The 23,376-nt window shown below is 41.2% G+C and overlaps 1 protein-coding gene across 1 annotated transcript in view; it reads right to left on the reverse strand.

The window, feature by feature from the left end:
* The window catches only part of npr1a (natriuretic peptide receptor 1a), a 32,147-nt gene that overhangs the window by 313 nt on the left and 8,458 nt on the right, over window positions 1-23,376 (reverse strand). Inside the window, exons 6-21 of the mRNA XM_079288198.1 lie at window positions 16,690-16,784; window positions 16,465-16,600; window positions 15,349-15,433; window positions 13,217-13,337; window positions 12,337-12,411; window positions 12,153-12,230; window positions 11,827-11,931; window positions 7,639-7,710; window positions 7,375-7,534; window positions 7,077-7,232; window positions 6,101-6,269; window positions 5,837-5,983; window positions 3,136-3,259; window positions 2,427-2,495; window positions 2,111-2,285; window positions 1,687-1,785 (exon numbers count right to left, since the gene is read on the reverse strand). Of these exons, the coding sequence (XP_079144324.1) occupies window positions 1,687-1,785; window positions 2,111-2,285; window positions 2,427-2,495; window positions 3,136-3,259; window positions 5,837-5,983; window positions 6,101-6,269; window positions 7,077-7,232; window positions 7,375-7,534; window positions 7,639-7,710; window positions 11,827-11,931; window positions 12,153-12,230; window positions 12,337-12,411; window positions 13,217-13,337; window positions 15,349-15,433; window positions 16,465-16,600; window positions 16,690-16,784 (1,866 nt within the window). The remainder of the gene's footprint in view (window positions 1-1,686; window positions 1,786-2,110; window positions 2,286-2,426; window positions 2,496-3,135; window positions 3,260-5,836; window positions 5,984-6,100; window positions 6,270-7,076; window positions 7,233-7,374; window positions 7,535-7,638; window positions 7,711-11,826; window positions 11,932-12,152; window positions 12,231-12,336; window positions 12,412-13,216; window positions 13,338-15,348; window positions 15,434-16,464; window positions 16,601-16,689; window positions 16,785-23,376) is intronic.

The following is a 23,376-nucleotide window of genomic DNA, read 5'->3' on the forward strand; positions in this document are numbered from 1 at the left end:
AAACACAAAAACATAAACAAACACAACAACAACATCAACAAAACAAACACAACAACATCAACAAAACAAACACAACAACAACATCAACAAAACAAACACAACATCAACAAACTAAACACAAAAACATAAACAAACACAACAACATCAACAAAACAAACACAACAACATCAACAAAACAAACACAACATCGACAAACTAAACACAAAAACATAAACAAACACAACAACAACAACAACAACAACAAAATAAACACAACAACAACAACATTCAACCAAAAACAACAAACGCAACAACAACATCATCAAACCAAACACAAAAACAAACAAACACAACAACAACATCAACAAAAAAACACAACAACATCAACAAAACAAACACAACAACAACATCAAAAAACAAACACAACAACATCAACAAAACAAACACAACAACAACATCAACAAAACAAACACAACATCAACAAACTAAACACAAAAACATAAACAAACACAACAACAACATCAACAAAACAAACACAACAGCATCAACAAAACAAACACAACAACATCAACAAAACAAACACAACATCAACAAACTAAACACAAAACATAAACAAACACAACAACAACAACAACAACATCAACAAAATAAACACAACATCAACAAAACAAACACAACAGCATCAACAAAACAAACACAACAGCATCAACAAAACAAACACAACAACAACATCAACAAAACAAACACAACAGCATCAACAAAACAAACAACATCAACAAAACAAACACAACAACAAAACAAACACAACAACAACACCAACAAAACAAACACAACATCAACATCACAACTTCAGTGACATCATCAAAATAATCACATCAACATCACAACAACAACAAACAGACAGAAAACACACAAACAGAGTGTTTTTACAGAAACAGGACATGAAATATAACATATTATAACTAGAAACAGTAAGTATTGTATTTTCATGTATTTTAGGCTGAGCTGAAGTTTATTTGTGAGGATCCCTGTCTGTTTTGATATTGTGGGCCATGTGCTTATGTCTTGTTTTTGTGTCAGCCGACCGTTTCCACCCCGTGTTCCGCCCACTGCCACGCCTCTCTCCTGAGGCTCAGCTGTGGCTCATGCCGGTGATCGCCGCCGGCTGGCTTAAATACCTCGGCGTTTCCCCGGCGCGTCGTCAGTCCGTCCGGTTACCAGTCTGGTCTCAGCGCACGTAAGTCTGAACACCGATTCAGTGAAGATCGTTAACTGTGTGTTTGTCTTCTGCTCCATTGCCGCTCAGCGTCGCTCCCTGGAGAATGACCTGTGCCTTTTGTTTGCTGTGTCGGACCTCCACACAGTCCTGTCCCTCCAGACCGCTCCAGGTGAGAGTACGGTTGAGCTTCCCTCCCGACTCCGGTGGCGATCAGGGAGTGACTTTTATCCGCTGGACAGGTTGCCTTTGTTTTTGTTTGTTTGTTCTTTGTATCCTCCTGCACAATTCACAGAGTAAACCTGCTGTGTGAGTGTACGTTTGGGTCCACCAACTACACTATCCCATAACATTATTATTTGTTTACTGTACAAATATGGTCACTTCTGGTTTCAAAACAACAAAATGGCGACGGTTGGTGCCACAACCTTTGAGCTTCGGCGTGCGTGCGTGCGTGCGTGCGTGCGTGCGTGTGCGTGTGCATGTGTTACCCTCTCCATTGGACTCCATGCGTGACGCTGTGTTGACTGTGTCTCCGAAAAGACAGTACCTGGGCATCTTCAGCCCGACCACACCTGCACACACTGGACCTACAGACACACACACACGTTATGTATCATACTTTTAAAACATTATCACAGTAGAAGTATTCAGATCTACTAAAAGTATTAATACTACAATGTAAAAAAAAGAAATTCTGCATTTACAGAAGTTGAGTGAAGACCCTGAAAGGCCTCAGCAGCGGAAATATCAGCGTCGTCGGGGTAGAAATGAAAGTCTGAGATTCATGTACTCTGTGAATAAAGGAGAACCAGGCCCTGTGGTACCCCCCACAGGGGTACCATCTAACTGAAGAGCCTGGTTCTGTCTCTGGTTTTTATGGTACATATGAATCATTATCACGGACAGACTGACCGCTGTGGATGCCGATGCGTAGCCGCAGCTGCTGATTGGCTCGGTGTCGGATCCTGAAGCTCTTGACGGTGTCCAGCAGGGCGAGGCTCATCCGGGCCACCTCCCGCCCGTGGAGCTTCCCGTTCCTCACCGGCAGACCGGACACCACCATGTAGGCGTCACCGATGGTCTCCACCTGGGGGGGCAGCACCCCGTCCCACAGGTGAGTCGTCACGTTAACACATTTCAATGTGTAGCTCTGTATTCACAGACTAGACTATCTCTTTACATGTGTTCATATCTTACAACATAAATCAGACGGCTGTGGATCTTTTACCTTGTAAACATCAAAGTTGTCGATGATGGCGTCGAAACAGGTATAGAGGTCGTTTAACAAGGTCACGACCTGGAAGTAGAAGAACAGAAACACTTCCTATCATTCCCATGCATGATAATCCAAGCTTCTCTGTGATTGGTTGACACAGCTGGGTTAGTGAGCGTGCACGGCTCTCCCACAGCTGACAACGTCGTTGTGGAAACGTAGCACCCGCCCTCTGATTCCACCTTAAGTTGGCTCTGCTGGCTCTGAGCCGCCGGCTCAGTGGTCACCATGTTGAGCCATTGAGAGGCAATAGAAATAATCCCCATCATGTATATAGCACATATAAATGTAATCTGATACAATTACAAATTACCTGTTAAAGAAATGTAATTTGTAACCTAATCCAAGTTTTCTCCTCTTCTGCACTCAGATTTCTCAGGGTTCTATTGACCTCGAATGTTGTTCTACTGACCTCTAATGTTGTTCTACTGACCTCTAATGTTGTTCTCCTGGTATCTAATGTTGTTCTCCTGGTATCTAATGTTGTTCTCCTGGTATCTAATGTTGTTCTCCTGGTATCTAATGTTGTTCTCCTGGTATCTAATGTTGTTCTCCTGGTATCTAATGTTGTTCTCCTGGTATCTAATGTTGTTCTACTGACCTCTAATTTTGTTCTCCTGGTATCTAATGTTGTTCTACTGGTATCTAATGTTGTTCTACTGACCTGCAGTGGTGTGCTCTCAGCCGACAAGGCGGTGAAGCCGATGATGTCACTGAAGTAAATGGTGACGGAGTCAAAAGCTTCGGCCTGAACCGTCTCACCTCGTTTCAACTGCTCCGCTACTGAGCTGAAACACAGTCATATGATGCAGTATATTTACTGTGGTAGTGTAGTATCTGGTACAGCAGTAGTATTATTTAGTATCTGGTACAGCAGTAGTATTATGTAGTATACTTACTGAGGTAGTATCTGGTACAGCAGTAGTATGATGTAGTGTACTTACTGAGGTAGTATCTGGTACATCAGTAGTATGATGTAGTGTACTTACTGAGGTAGTATCTGGTACAGCAGTAGTATGATGTAGTGTACTTACTGAGGTAGTATCTGGTACAGCAGTAGTATGATGTAGTGTACTTACTGAGGTAGTATCTGGTACAGCAGTAGTATGATGTAGTGTACTTACTGAGGTAGTATCTGGTACATCAGTAGTATGATGTAGTGTACTTACTGAGGGAGTATCTGGTACAGCAGTAGTATGATGTAGTGTACTTACTGAGGGAGTATCTGGTACAGCAGTAGTATGATGTAGTGTACTTACTGAGGTAGTATCTGGTACAGCAGTAGTATGATGTAGTGTACTTACTGAGGTAGTATCTGGTACAGCAGTAGTATGATGTAGTGTACTTACTGAGGTAGTATCTGGTACAGCAGTAGAATGATGTAGTGTACTTACTGAGGTAGTATCTGGTACAGCAGTAGTATGATGTAGTGTACTTACTGAGGTAGTATCTGGTACAGCAGTAGTATGATGTAGTGTACTTACTGAGGTAGTATCTGGTACAGCAGTAGTATGATGTAGTGTACTTACTGAGGTAGTATCTGGTACAGCAGTAGTATGATGTAGTGTACTTACTGAGGTAGTATCTGGTACAGCAGTAGTATGATGTAGTGTACTTACTGAGGTAGTATCTGGTACAGCAGTAGTATGATGTAGTGTACTTACTGAGGTAGTATCTGGTACAGCAGTAGTATGATGTAGTGTACTTACTGAGGTAGTATCTGGTACAGCAGTAGTATGATGTAGTGTACTTACTGAGGTAGTATCTGGTACAGCAGTAGTATGATGTAGTGTACTTACTGAGGTAGTATCTGGTACAGCAGTAGTATTATGTGTACTTACTGAGGTAGTATCTGGTACAGCAGTAGTATTATGTGTACTTACTGAGGTAGTATCTGGTACAGCAGTAGTATTATGTAGTGTACTTACTGAGGTAGTATCTGGTACAGCAGTAGTATTATGTAGTGTACTTACTGAGGTAGTATCTGGTACAGCAGTAGTATGATGTGTACTTACTGAGGTAGTATCTGGTACAGCAGTAGTATGATGTAGTGTACTTACTGAGGTAGTATCTGGTACAGCAGTAGTATGATGTAGTGTACTTACTGAGGTAGTATCTGGTACAGCAGTAGTATGATGTAGTGTACTTACTGAGGTAGTATCTGGTACAGCAGTAGTATGATGTAGTGTACTTACTGAGGGAGTATCTGGTACAGCAGTAGTATGATGTAGTGTACTTACTGAGGTAGTATCTGGTACAGCAGTAGTATGATGTAGTGTACTTACTGAGGTAGTATCTGGTACAGCAGTAGTATGATGTAGTGTACTTACTGAGGTAGTATCTGGTACAGCAGTAGTATGATGTAGTGTACTTACTGAGGTAGTATCTGGTACAGCAGTAGTATGATGTAGTGTACTTACTGAGGTAGTATCTGGTACAGCAGTAGTATGATGTAGTGTACTTACTGAGGTAGTATCTGGTACAGCAGTAGTATGATGTAGTGTACTTACTGAGGTAGTATCTGGTACAGCAGTAGTATGATGTAGTGTACTTACTGAGGTAGTATCTGGTACAGCAGTAGTATGATGTAGTGTACTTACTGAGGTAGTATCTGGTACAGCAGTAGTATGATGTAGTGTACTTACTGAGGTAGTATCTGGTACAGCAGTAGTATGATGTAGTGTACTTACTGAGGTAGTATCTGGTACAGCAGTAGTATGATGTAGTGTACTTACTGAGGTAGTATCTGGTACAGCAGTAGTATGATGTAGTGTACTTACTGAGGTAGTATCTGGTACAGCAGTAGTATGATGTAGTGTACTTACTGAGGGAGTATCTGGTACAGCAGTAGTATGATGTAGTGTACTTACTGAGGTAGTATCTGGTACAGCAGTAGTATGATGTAGTGTACTTACTGAGGTAGTATCTGGTACAGCAGTAGTATGATGTAGTGTACTTACTGAGGGAGTATCTGGTACAGCAGTAGTATGATGTAGTGTACTTACTGAGGGAGTATCTGGTGCAGCAGTAGTATGATGTCGTGTACTTACTGAGGGAGTATCTGGTACAGCAGTAGTATTATGTAGTGTACTTACTGAGGGAGTATCTGGTACAGCAGTAGTATGATGTAGTGTACTTACTGAGGGAGTATCTGGTACAGCAGTAGTATGATGTAGTGTACTTACTGAGGTAGTATCTGGTACAGCAGTAGTATGATGTAGTGTACTTACTGAGGGAGTATCTGGTACAGCAGTAGTATTATGTAGTGTACTTACTGAGGGAGTATCTGGTACAGCAGTAGTATGATGTAGTGTACTTACTGAGGGAGTATCTGGTACAGCAGTAGTATGATGTAGTGTACTTACTGAGGGAGTATCTGGTACAGCAGAGCCTCAGCCTTCCTCTTCTCCTCGTGATACGCCTGAGTTCTCTCCTCCACCAGCTCCTCCAGGTTGTTGGCGTACTGCTCCATACGAGACAGAAGGTTGTCCAGGATGTTTGACCCGTAACCCCTGAACAGGTGGACAGTGAAGGGAGACGGGATGAGAGACGGGAGTTAAACTAAATTAAGTTAATTTTACAGCAAATATTTGACCCCCTCACCTGTTTCACCCCCCCCCCCCCCTCACCTGTGCTGCTTTCTCAGCAGGATCTTGACGCTGTTGAAGTCCGGTCTCTCGTGGGGCCCTTCACTCCAGCAGCGTTGCATCAGGACCCCCAGATCCTCACTGTGACTGTGGATGCAGAGGGAGGGACGGAGGGGGGGTGCACCGCCTCGACGCACCGCCTCAACAATCTCTGGGGGGGGGGGGACATTTATACTTACTATTATTAAGAGGGTAAACACACACTGACCATTAATGAGGCCCCTGGTCTTTGTCCCCAGAGGGTAAACACACACTGACCATTAATGAGGCCCCTGGTCTTTGTCCCCAGAGGGTAAACACACACTGACCATTAATGAGGCCCCTGGTCTTTGTCCCCAGAGGGTAAACACACACTGACCATTAATGAGGCCCCTGGTCTTTGTCCCCAGAGGGTAAACACACACTGACCATTAATGAGGCCCCTGGTCTTTGTCCCCAGAGGGTAAATGCACACTGACCATTAATGAGGCCCCTGGTCTTTGTCCCCAGAGGGTAAACACACACTGACCATTAATGAGGCCCCTGGTCTTTGTCCCCAGAGGGTAAACACACACTGACCATTAATGAGGCCCCTGGTCTTTGTCCCCAGAGGGTAAACACACACTGACCATTAATGAGGCCCCTGGTCTTTGTCCCCAGAGGGTAAACACACACTGACCATTAATGAGGCCCCTGGTCTTTGTCCCCAGAGGGTAAACACACACTGACCATTAATGAGGCCCCTGGTCTTTGTCCCCAGAGGGTAAATGCACACTGACCATTAATGAGGCCCCTGGTCTTTGTCCCCAGAGGGTAAACACACACTGACCATTAATGAGGCCCCTGGTCTTTGTCCCCAGAGGGTAAACACACACTGACCATTAATGAGGCCCCTGGTCTTTGTCCCCAGAGGGTAAACACACACTGACCATTAATGAGGCCCCTGGTCTTTGTCCCCAGAGGGTAAACACACACTGACCTTTGGGAGTCAGAGTGAGTGAGTCCAGGTGGAAGACTCCTCTCAGCAGAGCCACCTCCTGCAGGATGATACTGAAGCTGTAGACGTCTCCTCTCTGAGTCCCACAGGGGGGGGGGCAGTCTGTCCTCAGCAGCTCCGGAGCCGTCCACAGTTTACCTGCATGGGGGGGGGGGGGTGGACAGGTGGACGGGGACAAACTAAACTTCTCATTATTAAGTAAATTGAAATGGCTCTAGTGAATCTGTAGAGTGGTAAAAGTACGACACAGATGTACTACAGTACTTGTATATTATCTTACGTGCGTAGTAGGCGTGCGTGTCCTCAGGACAGCTGCTGGTCCGGAGACTCTCCAGACCATAATCGGTGATCTTCAGGACGAAGCGACCGTCCACCACACAGTTAGAGGACTTCAGGTTACCGTGGGAGACCAGGACGCTGTTGTGGATGAACAACATGCCCTGAAAACAAAAACAACTATATATATGTATGTATGTATGTATATGTGATGATGAAGAGGGAGGTTCTCTGAAGCCCGCCCCCTGCTGCAGCCAAAGGATGTTACCTTGACGATGTCATTGATGAGAGAGTATCTGAACATCCAGTCCAGAGTGATGCTGTCGCTCTCCATCAAGTCCTGGAACACACACACACTGTCAGTTCAGTGTCATTATGATGTAGCTTCTTGTTGCGACTCATTCACTCAATCAAATTACAGCTGCGTGTGAGTGTGTAATGTGATTACAGTGACACACAGCTGCTTTCACCTGAACAACAACTGGACTGATTTCTGCCGATGAGAATATATCTTTAGGTACATGTATATATTGTAAATATATAGCAATAATATATGTTAGAAATATTATTTAAATAATGACTTGATGAAATGGTGAAAGTGTCAAAGGGCTTTATGATGGAAGTAAACGATGGACGATAAGAGAAATGTCTCATAAGTTTTGTGTTAATAAGATTTAGATCTTTTAATTTTTTCAATTATTTAAATTTTCATTTGGATTCATGTGAAAGTAGCTTCACACATGATGCTAACATGCTAACACCAAGATAGAGGCCTCTTTAGTCTTTATACTAGTGCTGGGCAAGTTAATGCGTCATTATCGCATGAATTAATTAATGCCGACTATTGTTTTATCGCGCGTTGACGCATTTATTTTTTTAATATATTATTGTAACAGACTGTCTCATGTTTATCGCTTTGTATTGGAGATATGTCCCTTCAGGGTTGCCGTAGAGAAAAGGCGACTCCCGCTTCTGGTCGAGGGGGGGGGGGGTAGAAATAAAGAGAGAAGCCGTGGGCTGAACGAGATGTCTGGTCTCCCGACTCCGCTTATTACGTCTTATAAGTGCACCTCATACACGAACCCAGGACGCTCGGTCACATTGGTGGCAGCGGTGTTTCTTATGCACCGACTACGGACCGCTACGACTAGTTTACGCTTCGACTGTGAGTGTGCACTTCCTTAGCTTAGCTTAGCTGTCTCAGTTTAGCTAGCAGGCTAACTCCGCTGCACTTCAGAGAGAAAAGCGCCGCTGGTTCAAGTACAGGATGTGGGTTGGAGATGAAGACCCATGAAGCCCAGCTCAGGGCTGTTCGGCAGACGGTCGGCCAGCAGGGATCAATGTGGACCTGCCTGCTCCGTTTACAGAGTTTCCTGGCGACCACGCGTTCAACGTGTGAACGTCCACACGTTCACGAGGGCTGACAGGGATATATAACGAGGAATAAAGGGCTTACAGAGGGGTATAACGAAGAATAAAGGGCTTACAGAGGGGTATAACGAGGAATAAAGGGCTGACAGAGGGTATAACGAGGAATAAAGGGTTTACAGAGGGGTATAACGAGGAATAAAGGGCTTACAGAGGGGTATAACGAGGAATAAAGGGCTGACAGAGGGTATAACGAGGAATAAAGGGTTTACAGAGGGGTATAATGAGGAATAAAGGGTTTACAGAGGGGTATAACGAGGAACAAGGGCTTACAGAGGGTATAACGAGGAATAAGGGCTTACAGAGGGTATAACGAGGAATAAAGAGTTTACAGAGGGGTATAACGAGGAATAAGGGCGTACAGAGGGTATAACGAGGAATAAAGAGTTTACAGAGGGGTATAACGAGGAATAAAGGGTTTACAGAGGGGTATAACGAGGAATAAAGGGCTTACAGAGGGGTATAACGAGGAATAAAGGGCTTACAGGGGGTATAACGAGGAATAAAGGGCTTACAGAGGGGTATAACGAGGAATAAAGGGCTTACAGGGGGTATAACGAGGAATAAAGGGCTTACAGAGGGGTATAACGAGTAATAAAGGGCTGACAGAGGGGTATAACGAGTAATAAAGGGCTTACAGAGGGGTATAACGAGGAATAAGGGCTTACAGAGGGTATAACGAGGAATAAAGGGTTTACAGAGGTGTATAACGAGGAATAAAGGACTGACAGAGGGGTATAACGAGGAATAAGGGCTTACAGAGGGGTATAACGAGGAATAAAGGGCTTACAGAGGGTTATAACGAGGAATAAAGGGCTTACAGAGGGGTATAACGAGGAATAAAGGGTTTACATAGGAGCATGAGGAGGAATAAAGGGCTGTCAAATGGGTATAACGAGGAATAAAGGGCTGACAGAGGGGTATAACGAGGAATAAAGGGCTTACAGAGGGGTATAACGAGGAACAAAGGGTTGACAGAGGGGTATAACGAGGAATAAAGGACTGACAGAGGGGTATAACGAGGAATAAAGGGCTTACAGAGGGTAGAACGAGGAATAAAGGGCTTACAGGGGGTAGAACGAGGAATAAAGGGCTTACAGTGGGGTATAACGAGGAATAAAGGGCTGACAGAGGGTATAACGAGGAATAAAGGGTTTAGAGAGGGGTATAACGAGGAATAAAGGGTTTAGAGAGGGGTATAATGAGGAATAAAGGGTTTACAGAGGGGTATAACGAGGAATAAAGGGCTGACAGAGGGGTATAACGAGGAATAAAGGTCTTACAGAGGGGTATAACGAGGAACAAAGGGTTGACAGAGGGGTATCACGAGGAATAAAGGGCTTACAGAGGGGTATAACAAGGAACAAGTGCTTACAGAGGGGTATAATGAGGAATAAAGGGCTTACAGAGGGGTATAACGAGGAATAAAGGTCTGACAGAGGGTATAATGAGGAATAAAGGGTTTACATAGGGGTATAACGAGGAACAAAGGGTTGACAGAGGGGTATAACGAGGAATAAAGGACTGACAGAGGGGTATAACGAGGAATACGGGCTTACAGAGGGGTATAACGAGGAATAAAGGGCTTACAGAGGAGCATAAGGAGGAATAAAGGGCTGTCAAATGGGTATAACAAGGAATAAAGGGCTGACAGAGGGGTATAACGAGGAATAAAGGGCTGACAGAGGGGTATAGCGAGGAATAAAGGGCTGACAGAGGGGTATAACGAGGAATAAAGGGCTTACAGGGGGTATAACGAGGAATAAAGGGCTTACAGAGGGGTATAACGAGGAATAAAGGGCTTACAGAGGGGTATAACGAGGAATAAAGGGCTTACAGGGGGTATAATGAGGAATAAAGGGCTTACAGAGGGGTATAACGAGGAATAAAGGGCTGACAGAGGGTATAACGAGGAATAAAGGGTTTAGAGAGGGGTATAACGAGGAATAAAGGGTTTAGAGAGGGGTATAACGAGGAATAAAGGGCTTACAGGGGGTATAATGAGGAATAAAGGGCTTACAGAGGGGTATAACGAGGAATAAAGGGCTGACAGAGGGTATAACGAGGAATAAAGGCCTGACAGAGGGGTATAACTAGGAATAAAGGGCTGACAGAGGGGTATAACGAGGAATAAAGGGCTGACAGAGGGGTATAACGAGGAATAAAGGGCTGACAGAGGGGTATAACGAGGAATAAAGGGCTTACAGAGGGGTATAACGAGGAATAAAGGGCTTACAGAGGGGTATAACGAGGAAAAAAGGGTTTACAGAGGGGTATAACGAGGAATAAAGGGCTGACAGAGGGGTATAACGAGGAATAAAGGTCTTACAGAGGGGTATAACGAGGAATAAAGGGCTTACAGAGGGGTATAACGAGGAACAAAGGGTTGACAGAGGGGTATAACGAGGAATAAAGGACTGACAGAGGGGTATAACGAGGAATAAGGGCATACAGAGGGGTATAACGAGGAATAAAGGGCTTACAGAGGGGTATAACGAGGAATAAAGGGTTGACAGAGGGGTATAACGAGGAATAAAGGGCTTACAGAGGGGTATAACGAGGAATAAGGGCTTACAGAGTGGTATAACGAGGAATAACGGGTTCACAGAGGGGTACAACGAGGAATAAAGGGCTTACAGAGGGGTATAACCAGGAATTAAGGGCTTACAGAGGGTATAACGAGGAATAAAGGGCTGACAAAGGGGTATAACGAGGAATAAAGGGTTTACAGAGGGGTATAACAAGGAATAAAGGGCTGACAGAGGGGTATAACGAGGAATAAAGGGCTGACAGAGGGGTATAACGAGGAATAAAGGGCTGACAGACGGGTATAACGAGGAATAAAGGGCTGACAGACGGGTATAACGAGGAATAAAGGGCTGACAGACGGGTATAACGAGGAATAAAGGGCTGACAGACGGGTATAACGAGGAATAAAGGGCTGACAGAGGGTAGAAAGGGTAGAAATTGTTCATAGACGGGTTCGTCGACAGGTTGTTCGAGGGGTAAAGAGTTAGGTGTATTGTACCTGGAGGCTGCCTCTGGGACAATACTCTGTGATGATGCATTTGTTTGGTGGATCAATGCAGGCGCCAATGAAGCGTGTCAGGTGCTCATTCTGAACATCTCGCATCTGTAAGAGCACAAAGGCAGCAGATTAAAATCCCATCAGACCATTAACATGCTACACAAGCAAGGGACTGAAGTCCTTCACTGCTTAGGTCGGCCCAGAGGCTGGTCAGTTAGTGGGGGGCAACTGTGGCTAAGTGGAGAGCAGGGCCGTCTGTCTGTCGGTAGGTCAGTTGGAAGGTCTGTTGGTGGGTCAGTTGGTAAGTATGCAGATGGAGTTCTTACATGTTTTAGTTCAAATAGGACTTTCCTGGTCAGTTCGATCCGTTTCTTGTTGATATACTTGATAGCTGCCAGGTTTCCCTGCAGGAGACAAAATCAGTGTGATCATTCCACCATCATGTCATTCTCCATTGCAGGTTGTTATCTGTCAGAAGAGAGTGTCTGGTGGTGTAAGGTGGTGTCAGACCTTGTAGTATCCAGTTTTGGTGTAGATCTGGAAGTTCCCCTCCATAGTAATCAGAGAGCCGCAGTTGGATCCTTTCTGCAGAGAATCAAGATTAACTAATTAGTCCAGTCAGAAGTTACTAGAAAACCATTTAAAGTGAGTGTGTTAACGTGTGAGTGTTTTGTATTTCTCTCTGATTAATAAATGCAACAAACACAAGGTCACTCGGTTACATTGGATGATGTCCAAAGAAGTTGTTGCTCCAAGAATGGCCCATTTTCATCATTACAATATCGCGCCATTGGCTCAGGGTGGGAAGCTCTTTAGGAAGTTAGCGTCTTGTAATTGCCTTCTTGCTTGCTACCATTAGAATTTTTAGGAAATATTTTTCTCTGATACCCACTTGATGTATACTTATTGAGTTTGTGGTAGTCCTTTGATGTGGACGATGAGAGGCCTTTCCTCTAGAGAAATAGCACTGTCCAGTTATCTTTGTCTCTTATGTAGTCTGTTGAGTTGTTCTTCGTTTGTAATCTACTTCGATCCAGGACCCTGACGATCCATCTGGTGGGTTCTGAGGTTTATAGTGTGAAAAACTCCTGCAGTTGTTACTGATGTTCTGTCTCTCTTCTTCCTTCATCCAGTAATGTCATTGGTACGAGGAAGAACCACAGAGCACTTCTCTCAGCTCTGGTAGATGTGAGGCTTGTTTTCTTGGCTTGTGTTAAGTTTCCAACAGAGAAAACGACATCCCAAAATATGTCTGTCTACAGTGTAGGTTTGACAGTGTTCTGACTCATATTCAGTGGTAGAGAGGCCTCGAGGCTGCAGCTACACTGGGGAGGATTTGGTGTGTGTGTGTGTGTGTGTGTGAGTGTGAGTGTGTGTGTGTGAGTGTTACCAGTGACATCGTGAGTCTGCTGCAGGTTCTCCTCAGGACTTTATCCAGGTTGCTCATCTGGACGTCGTCCCATGACACTCTCCACAGCTGAGCGGCCAACTCGCTCTCCAGCTTCAACTTCCTGTTCAATAGACAGGAAGACAGGTGTGTGTGTTTCATGTGGGTTAGTGTTTGAAGGGTCGATGTTTGTGTGTGTGTGTGTGTGTGTTGAGAGAAGGGAGAAAACAGAGAGATGGGTGAGGGAAAGGATAAACAGTACAGAGAAGAGTGAGAAAGACAGAGAGAGAGAGAGTCCTGGGACATTATGGAATAATCAAATGGAAACCAAGAAGTTTAATTCAGACAAAACACTGCATGAAGCTTCATAACACAACTAGAAAATTTCGCATTCAATTTTGACAGTGTGGCTTCTCCTGCCCGAAGACGTCGCAATATATATACATGCCAATATTACCGGTAGTGTCGTTGAGGTTCGATTGATATATCGCTCCTCTCTTTTCTGCATTTTAGATTCATACTCTTGGATTTAATCTTGTATTCGTGATGGACAGTCCACAAATGGCTCCCGTTATTTCTGTACTGGACATGTACATCTTTGCTTGAGAAGCCTTTGGAGCTAACGCTCCCATCATTTCTGTACGAACGTCATTCTGACCTTCATGTTAAGATTTTAGGACATTTTAGTGAAGTGATGACATTTTAGTGAAGTGATGACATTTTAGTGAAGTGATGACATTTTAGTAAAGTGAGGACATTTTAGTGATGACATTTTAGTGAAGTGAGGACATTTTAGCGAAATGAGGACATTTTAGTTAAATGAGGACATTTTAGTGAAATGATGACATTTTAGTGAAGTGATGACATTTTAGTGAAGTGAGGACATTTTAGTGAAATTATGACATTTTAGTGAAGTGAGGACATTTTAGTGAAATGAGGACATTTTAGTGAAGTGATGACATTTTAGTGAAATGATGACATTTTAGTGAAGTGAGGACATTTTAGTGAAATTATGACATTTTAGTGAAGTGATGACATTTTAGTGAAGTGATGACATTTTAGTGAAATGATGACATTTTAGTGAAATGAGGACATTTTAGTGAAGTGATGACATTTTAGTGAAGTGAGGACATTTTAGTGAAATGATGACATTTTAGTGAAATGAGGACATTTTAGTGAAGTGATGACATTTTAGTGAAGTGAGGACATTTTAGTGAAATGATGACGTTTTAGTGAAATGATGACATTTTAGTGAAGTGATGACATTTTAGTGAAATGATGACATTTTAGTGAAGTGATGACATTTTAGTGAAATGATGACATTTTAGTGAAGTGATGACATTTTAGTGAAGTGATGACATTTTAATGAAATGATGACATTTTAGTGAAGCGATGACATTTTAATGAAATGATGACATTTTAGTGAAATGATGACATTTTAGTGAAGTGATGACATTTTAATGAAATTATGACTTTTAGTGAAATGATGACATTTTAGTGAAGTTATGACATTTTAGTGAAGTTATGACATTTTAGTGAAATGATGACATTTTAGTGAAATGATGACATTTTAATGAAATGATGACATTTTAGTGAAGTTATGACATTTTAATGAAATGATGACATTTTAATGAAATGATGACATTTTAATGAAATGATGACATTTTAGTGAAATGATGACATTTTAGTGAAATGATGACATTTTAGTGAAGTGATGACATTTTAATGAAATTATGACATTTTAGTGAAATGATGACATTTTAGTGAAATGATGACATTTTAGTGAAGTTATGACATTTTAATGAAATGATGACATTTTGGTGAAGTGATGACATTTTAGTGAAATGATGACATTTTAGTGAAGTGATGACATTTTAATGAAATGATGACATTTTAGTGAAGTTATGACATTTTAATGAAATGATGACATTTTAGTGAAATGATGACATTTTAGTGAAATGATGACATTTTAGTGAAGTGATGACATTTTAGTGAAGTTATGACATTTTAGTGAAGTTATGACATTTTAGTGAAATTATGACATTTTAATGAAATGATGACATTTTAATGAAATGATGACATTTTGGTGAAGTGATGACAAAACGTGTCAGTGAGTGTGTGTGTGACTTTCTCACCTGTAGATGAAGACAGTCACGGTAACAATGATTACAAAGACGAAGCAGATCACTACGGCAACCATCTGATGCATTGTAACTGTACCTGGAGAAGATGGACGGACATCAGAAAGGTTTTTAGTTTACAGTATGACCCTCAAAAAATATAGTAATAAACAATCCGAAATACTTTTCTTGAAAATAATATTCCCACAATCCAAAATACTGGTGTTCTATTCATAGTGACATGAATTAGAAAACAGGAGGACGAGTGAGAGTCTCACATCCAGAGCAGAGAAGCTGATCTGAAGTCAGCTGATCCTTCTCTTTCTCTTTACAGGTTGTCTGGTGGTTTTGTCTTTCATTATCTTTGAGCTCTTCTCACCAACATCACTGATCTCAGTAGAACCAGTGATGTTCTGGTTTCAGAGCTCTCCTCTCCTGGACCCTGAACCTCTCATAACAGTTGGTGATGTTGCCTGTCAGGATGCTGTCTGTTGCTCCTCTGGAAACGTTAACAAGAACTTGTCACAGGACTTTAAACTTCTTAGGTTTCCTAAAGAAATACAGCTGTTCGTGAGCTTCATTCACCAGGATACTTGTATTTGTCCAAAGGAGACGACTCAGCGACCAGCTGAGACTTCATGAGCACAGCTGGAGAAACAATCTTGCCAACATTGTACTTCCCCACGAGTCATGTAGACCACGAACGCGTCGTTGACAGAGAAAATAGTTTGTTGACTGCAGAAGATTTAGAGCCCCCCCCCCCGCCTGTTTGGTGATTTCAGTCGTTGCTCCACTTAAAAGTTTACGGCGAAGACGTGGACTTCATGGTGCATTCAGGGGAACTTCGTGAACTCTGAGAGCCTCAAGCTGTTGTAAAGTTCCTCCTGCCATCTTCTTTTGTTGTTCAACTGTTTTTTTCCAGTTTACTGGTAAAATAATTTGTTGTTAAATATTTAATGAATCATGTAAAATTGACCGTACATTGTGGTCCATAGAGAAAGAAGAATTTAAGCATATATTTGTCATAAAACAACGATCTGTTGATCTGAACCCCCAGTGAGGAAGGGGTCCAGTTGTTTGTTCCTCCTCCTCAGCTCCATTGATGTAGACAGTGTGTGTGTGTGTTCGTACGTGCGAGGCAGGCTGGTTGGTCGTTCTTGAAGCCACACTCTGGGACATCAGGCGGTGGAGAGCCACCTGGCCACTGGAAGCTCCGCCCACCTTGCATGATCAGCTGTTTCATGCTGCTGTTGTACACACACACCACCTGCGCACACACACAAGTAACATATAAGCTCTAGTTTCTCAGGTGTGTGATGACATCATGGCAATGACATCATGATTGAGGTGTTTTACCTGGAACTCTCCAGACTCGATGTCGATCGTGTCCCAAACAGCAAAGTCCATCTGTCTGTCCCCGAACTCGTCCATCTCCACCGGACCCATCACTCCTACAGACACACAACATGATCATACATGTTCACCATGTTAACATGACCCAACACTCCTACAGACACACAACATGATCATACATGTTCATCATGTTAACATGACCCATCACTCCTACAGACATACAACATGTTCACCATGTTAACATGACCCAACACTCCTACAGACACACAACTTGATCATACATGTTCACCATGTTAACATGACCCAACACTCCTACAGACACACAACATGATCATACATGTTCACCATGTTAACATGACCCAACACTCCTACAGACACACAACATGATCATACATGTTCATCATGTTAACATGACCCATCACTCCTACAGACATACAACATGTTCACCATGTTAACATGACCCAACACTCCTACAGACACACAACATGATCATACATGTTCACCATGTTAACATGACCCAACACTCCTACAGACACACAACATGATCATACATGTTCACCATGTTAACATGACCCATCACTCCTACAGACACACAGCATGATCATACATGTTCATCATGTTAACATGACCCATCACTCCTACAGACACACAACATGATCATACATGTTCACCATGTTAACATGACCCATCACTCCTACAGACACACAACATGATCATACATGTTCACCATGTTAACATGACCCATCACTCCTACAGACACACAGCATGATCATACATGTTCATCATGTTAACATGACCCATCACTCCTACAGACACACAACATGATCATACATGTTCATCATGTTAACATGACCCATCACTCCTACAGACACACAACATGATCATACATGTTCACCATGTTAACATGACCCATCACTCCTACAGACACACAACATGATCATACATGTTCATCATGTTAACATGACCCAACACTCCTACAGACACACAACATGATCATACATGTTCATCATGTTAACATGACCCATCACTCCTACAGACACACAACATGATCATACATGTTCATCATGTTAACATGACCCAACACTCCTACAGACACACAACATGATCATACATGTTCATCATGTTAACATGACCCAACACTCCTACAGACACACAACATGATCATACATGTTCACCATGTTAACATGACCCAACACTCCTACAGACACACAACATGATCATACATGTTCACCATGTTAACATGACCCAACACTCCTACAGACACACAACATGATCATACATGTTCATCATGTTAACATGACCCAACACTCCTACAGACACACAACATGATCATACATGTTCATCATGTTAACATGACCCAACACTCCTACAGACACACAACATGATCATACATGTTCATCATGTTAACATGACCCAACACTCCTACAGACACACAACATGATCATACATATTCATCATGTTAACATGACCCAACACTCCTACAGACACACAATATGATCATACATATTCATCATGTTAACATGACCCAACACTCCTACAGACACACATGATCATACATGTTCATCATGTTAACATGACCCATCACTCCTACAGACACACAACATGATCATACATGTTCATCATGTTAACATGACCCAACACTCCTACAGACACACAACATGATCATACATGTTCATCATGTTAACATGACCCAACACTCCTACAGACACACAACATGATCATACATATTCATCATGTTAACATGACCCAACACTCCTACAGACACACAACATGATCATACATGTTCACCATGTTAACATGACCCATCACTCCTACAGACACACAACATGATCATACATGTTCACCATGTTAACATGACCCAACACTCCTACAGACACACAACATGATCATACATGTTCACCATGTTAACATGACCCAACACTCCTACAGACACACAACATGATCATACATGTTCACCATGTTAACATGACCCATCACTCCTACAGACACACAACATGATCATACATGTTCACCATGTTAACATGACCCAACACTCCTACAGACACACAACATGATCATACATGTTCACCATGTTAACATGACCCAACACTCCTACAGACACACAACATGATCATACATGTTCACCATGTTAACATGACCCAACACTCCTACAGACACACAATATGATCATACATGTTCACCATGTTAACATATAACTATAACTTATATAAGTATGATATTAGAGTTATATAACTCAGTATATGAACTATAACTTGTATAAGTAGGATATTAGAGTTATATAACTCAGCATATGAACTATAACTTATATAAGTATGATATTAGAGTTATATAACTCAGCATATGAACTATAACTTGTATAAGTAGGATATTAGAGTTATATAACTCAGTATATGAACTATAACTTATATAAGTATGATATTAGAGTTATATAACTCAGCACATGAACTATAACTTATATAAGTAGGATATTAGAGTTATATAACTCAGCATATGAACTCTAACTTATATAAGTATGATATTAGAGTTATATAACTCAGTATACAAACTATAACTTGTATAAGTATGATATTAGAGTTATATAACTCAGCACATGAACTATAACTTATATAAGTAGGATATTAGAGTTATATAACTCAGCATATGAACTATAACTTATATAAGTATGATATTAGAGTTATATAACTCAGTATATGAACTATAACTTATATAAGTATGATATTAGAGTTATATAACTCAGTATATGAACTATAACTTGTATAAGTATGATATTAGTTATATAACTCAGCATATGAACTATAACTTGTATAAGTAGGATATTAGAGTTATATAACTCAGTATATGAACTATAACTTGTATAAGTATGATATTAGAGTTATATAACTCAGTATATGAACTATAACTTATATAAGTAGGATATTAGAGTTATATAACTCAGCATATGAACTCTAACTTATATAAGTATGATATTAGAGTTATATAACTCAGTATATGAACTATAACTTATATAAGTAGGATATTAGAGTTATATAACTCAGTATATGAACTATAACTTATATAAGTAGGATATTAGAGTTATATAACTCAGTATATGAACTATAACTTGTATAAGTATGATATTAGAGTTATATAACTCAGCATATGAACTATAACTTATATAAGTAGGATATTAGAGTTATATAACTCAGCATATGAACTATAACTTATATAAGTATGATATTAGAGTTATATAACTCAGCATATGAACTATAACTTATATAAGTAGGATATTAGAGTTATATAACTCAGTATATGAACTATAACTTATATAAGTAGGATATTAGAGTTATATAACTCAGTATATGAACTATAACTTATATAAGTAGGATATTAGAGTTATATAACTCAGTATATGAACTATAACTCATATAAGTATGATATTAGAGTTATATAACTCAGTATATGAACTATAACTCGTATAAGTATGATATTAGAGTTATATAACTCAGTATATGAACTATAACTTATATAAGTATGATATTAGAGTTATATAACTCAGTATATGAACTATAACTTATATAAGTATGATATTAGAGTTATATAACTCAGCATATGAACTATAACTTATATAAGTATGATATCAGAGTTATATAACTCAGCATATGAACTATAACTTATATAAGTATGATATTAGAGTTATATAACTCAGCATATGAACTATAACTTATATAAGTATGATATTAGAGTTATATAACTCAGCATATGAACTATAACTTATATAAGTATGATATTAGAGTTATATAACTCAGCATATGAACTATAACTTGTATAAGTATGATATTAGCGTTATATAACTCAGTATATGAACTATAACTTGTATAAGTGTGATATTAGAGTTATATAACTCAGTATATGAACTATAACTTGTATAAGTATGATATTAGAGTTGTATAACTCAGCATATGAACTATAACTTGTATAAGTATGATATTAGCGTTATATAACTCAGTATATGAACTATAACTAGTATAAGTAGGATATTAGCGTTATATAACTCAGTGTAACTTGTGATGCGTGGACGTGGAGGCAGAGAGACAGTGATGCGCTGCTCTCTCCTCATGAGCCGGCTGCTGTTGGCAGGTTTAACCCCGTTGTGAGGTCAGACGTCTCTTTGTTTTGACCGACTTCCTACCAATCACGCTGACCCGGGACCTTTGCTGACCTCACCAGAAAACTACTCAGCACCATCTAGTGGACTGAAGAAGCAATTGATTTGATTTTTCGAGTAATCTTTTTTTTTTTTTTAATAGTTTATATCATAAAAGACGATGCTGTATCGATCCCCCCCCCCCTAGTTCATACCTACCCACCCGTTTTTGCTCATCCTGTTCCTGGTTTCCCAGTCTGCCTGCCCTGCCTCGTCCTGCCGGATTTCCACCCTTGTCTCTTGTCTCGTCCTTGGATTACCTGTTTTTGTTCGTGAGTTATTAAAAACCTTTTTCACTACTCTGACTGTCTGCGCTTGAGTCCTCATCATGACCCGTGACAAGAGCCACGTGTCCTGTAACATCCAGACGTTCTCACATGACACTGCTCTGGTTGGTCTACTAACCCGAGGCAACGACCTGGCCTACAATCGGGACGTTGAATCTTTTGTCAGCTGGTGTGATGACATTTTGTTTAAACTAAATGTTGGAAAGACCAGAGTTGGTTATTGATTGCAGAAGGAGGTCTCCCCAGTGACAAATGCAGGTCAGCAGATAGAAATTGTCCAGTCGTATAAATATCTCGGGGTCTATCTGGACAGTAAATTAAAGTGGAAGAAGAACACTGATGCTGTTTTTAAAAAGGCTCAGTCAAGACTCTTCTTCCTGAGGAAGCTTAGATCAGTGTGAGGGCTAGTGTCCTCTTCTATGCTGTGCTCTGCTGGGGGGGGGGGGTGTTCTACTGAACCTCTCAGAAGGTCTTTCAGTGAGACTCAGGACGCCTCAGAGTTCTACTGAACCAATAAGAAGGTCTTTGGTTCCAGCAGCAGTCAGATTTTTTCATGAACACCTTCAGAGGTTTTTTATCTTTCTGATGTTGATCATGTTTCATATGCATTGTCTGGTGTTATGTATCCTTTGTAATGTCTGTTGTGCACTGTGGACCGTGTCTATTGTCGTCTGTATGAGTTTTGGGTGGCAAATGAGTTTCCCCACTGGGGATTAATAAATCTAATCTAATGCTCCATTTACTATTTACCATTGTATAATATGTGTTAGATATTGTATATCAATAATACTTGTATATTTGTGTCTCAGTGAGGGTCTCACTGTTTTTTTCTTATTGTTTATTATATTTGGCTTTTGCTTTTTGCTGATTCATCGCTGCACTCTGACCGTTGACCCTGGTGATGTCAGGGTGTTGATGTACATTTCCTGCTGGAGGAAACTAAACTATTTCCTGCACAATAAGAAGTGAAGCTCCACACCGTTTGATTTGTGAGCTGGGGAGTCAAGTGATGTGGGTCCACTGAGACCAATGAAACTACGTCTGGGGATCAGGTTTACACACAGACCAGATCCAGGATTCAAGATTGAGGATTGAGGATTCCGGAGGTTTCATGTTTATGTTATTTGAAAATACGTGCTGAGCAACATTTACAATTTTAATCGCGATTAATCTCATTGTTATGGTAAAGTTGAATAATGAATTCATAAGTAGTGTATTGTGCACTTTTATTTTGAAAGTGCTGCTATATGAACAACAGGTCAACAACATTTGGTTTAAAAACTTTCAACACATCAGGTTGTTGTTAGCAGCAGTGTTCCCTTTACACAGCAGCAGTTATAACACAGTTATAATGATTCTGATCATAGATATTCAGCCGGTGTTCATAAAACTCTAAAACAATCATTTAAATGAATCATTGCTTTTTGCTTTTTTTGGTATTGTGGTCAGACACATATGCAACGCCGATTACCGTAATCTGGTATTTGTTGTAAATGTACGTTGGTACATAGAGGGTGATAAGAAGCTGTACATGGTGGGATTTAGGACCCAGGGGAGTGTAGGTGAAGGAAACAGGAAGAGACGGAAGTGACGCCACACAAACAGCTGTTCACCGCTCGCTGCCTGGTTCTTGTGTTAAAAATGTTGCTTAATAATAAAAAAAAAACTGCGTTAACGCGCGATAATATAATTGTCACCGTTAATTAATTAATGCGTTAACGCGATAATAACGCGTTAACTTGCCCAACACTAATGAAAATATCGATATGTATGTTTTACAGATCAGTTCTGGTCCAGACTCTCACAGCTCCTGGTTCAGGATTCACAGAGTCCACTATCTGAACCAGAGGACTTTATGTGAGTGTGTGAGTGTGTGTGTGTGAGAGAGTGTGAGAGAGTGTGTTTGTGTGTGTGTGTGTGAGAGTGTGTGAGAGAGTGTGTTTGTGTTTGTGTGTGAGAGTGTGTGAGAGTGTGTGTGTGTGTGTGTGTGAGAGAGTGTGTGAGAGTGTGTGTGAATAAACTAGACCAGCTGGGAACATGATGACCGGATGTCTGGGACTCAAACCACCAACCAGGACAAGAAAACCACCGAGCTCTCTGATTGGCCGGTGAGTCCCTAAATTTACCAAACACTGCTGAGATCCCAGTTCTCACTGTAGCAGGGCCCCATTGCCCCCCACAGTCCACTACAGCCCCCCCCCTCAGTCCACTACAACCTCC

This window comes from Melanostigma gelatinosum, assembly GCF_949748355.1.
Source record: "Melanostigma gelatinosum genome assembly, chromosome: 17".
Classification (NCBI taxonomy): domain Eukaryota; kingdom Metazoa; phylum Chordata; class Actinopteri; order Perciformes; family Zoarcidae; genus Melanostigma; species Melanostigma gelatinosum.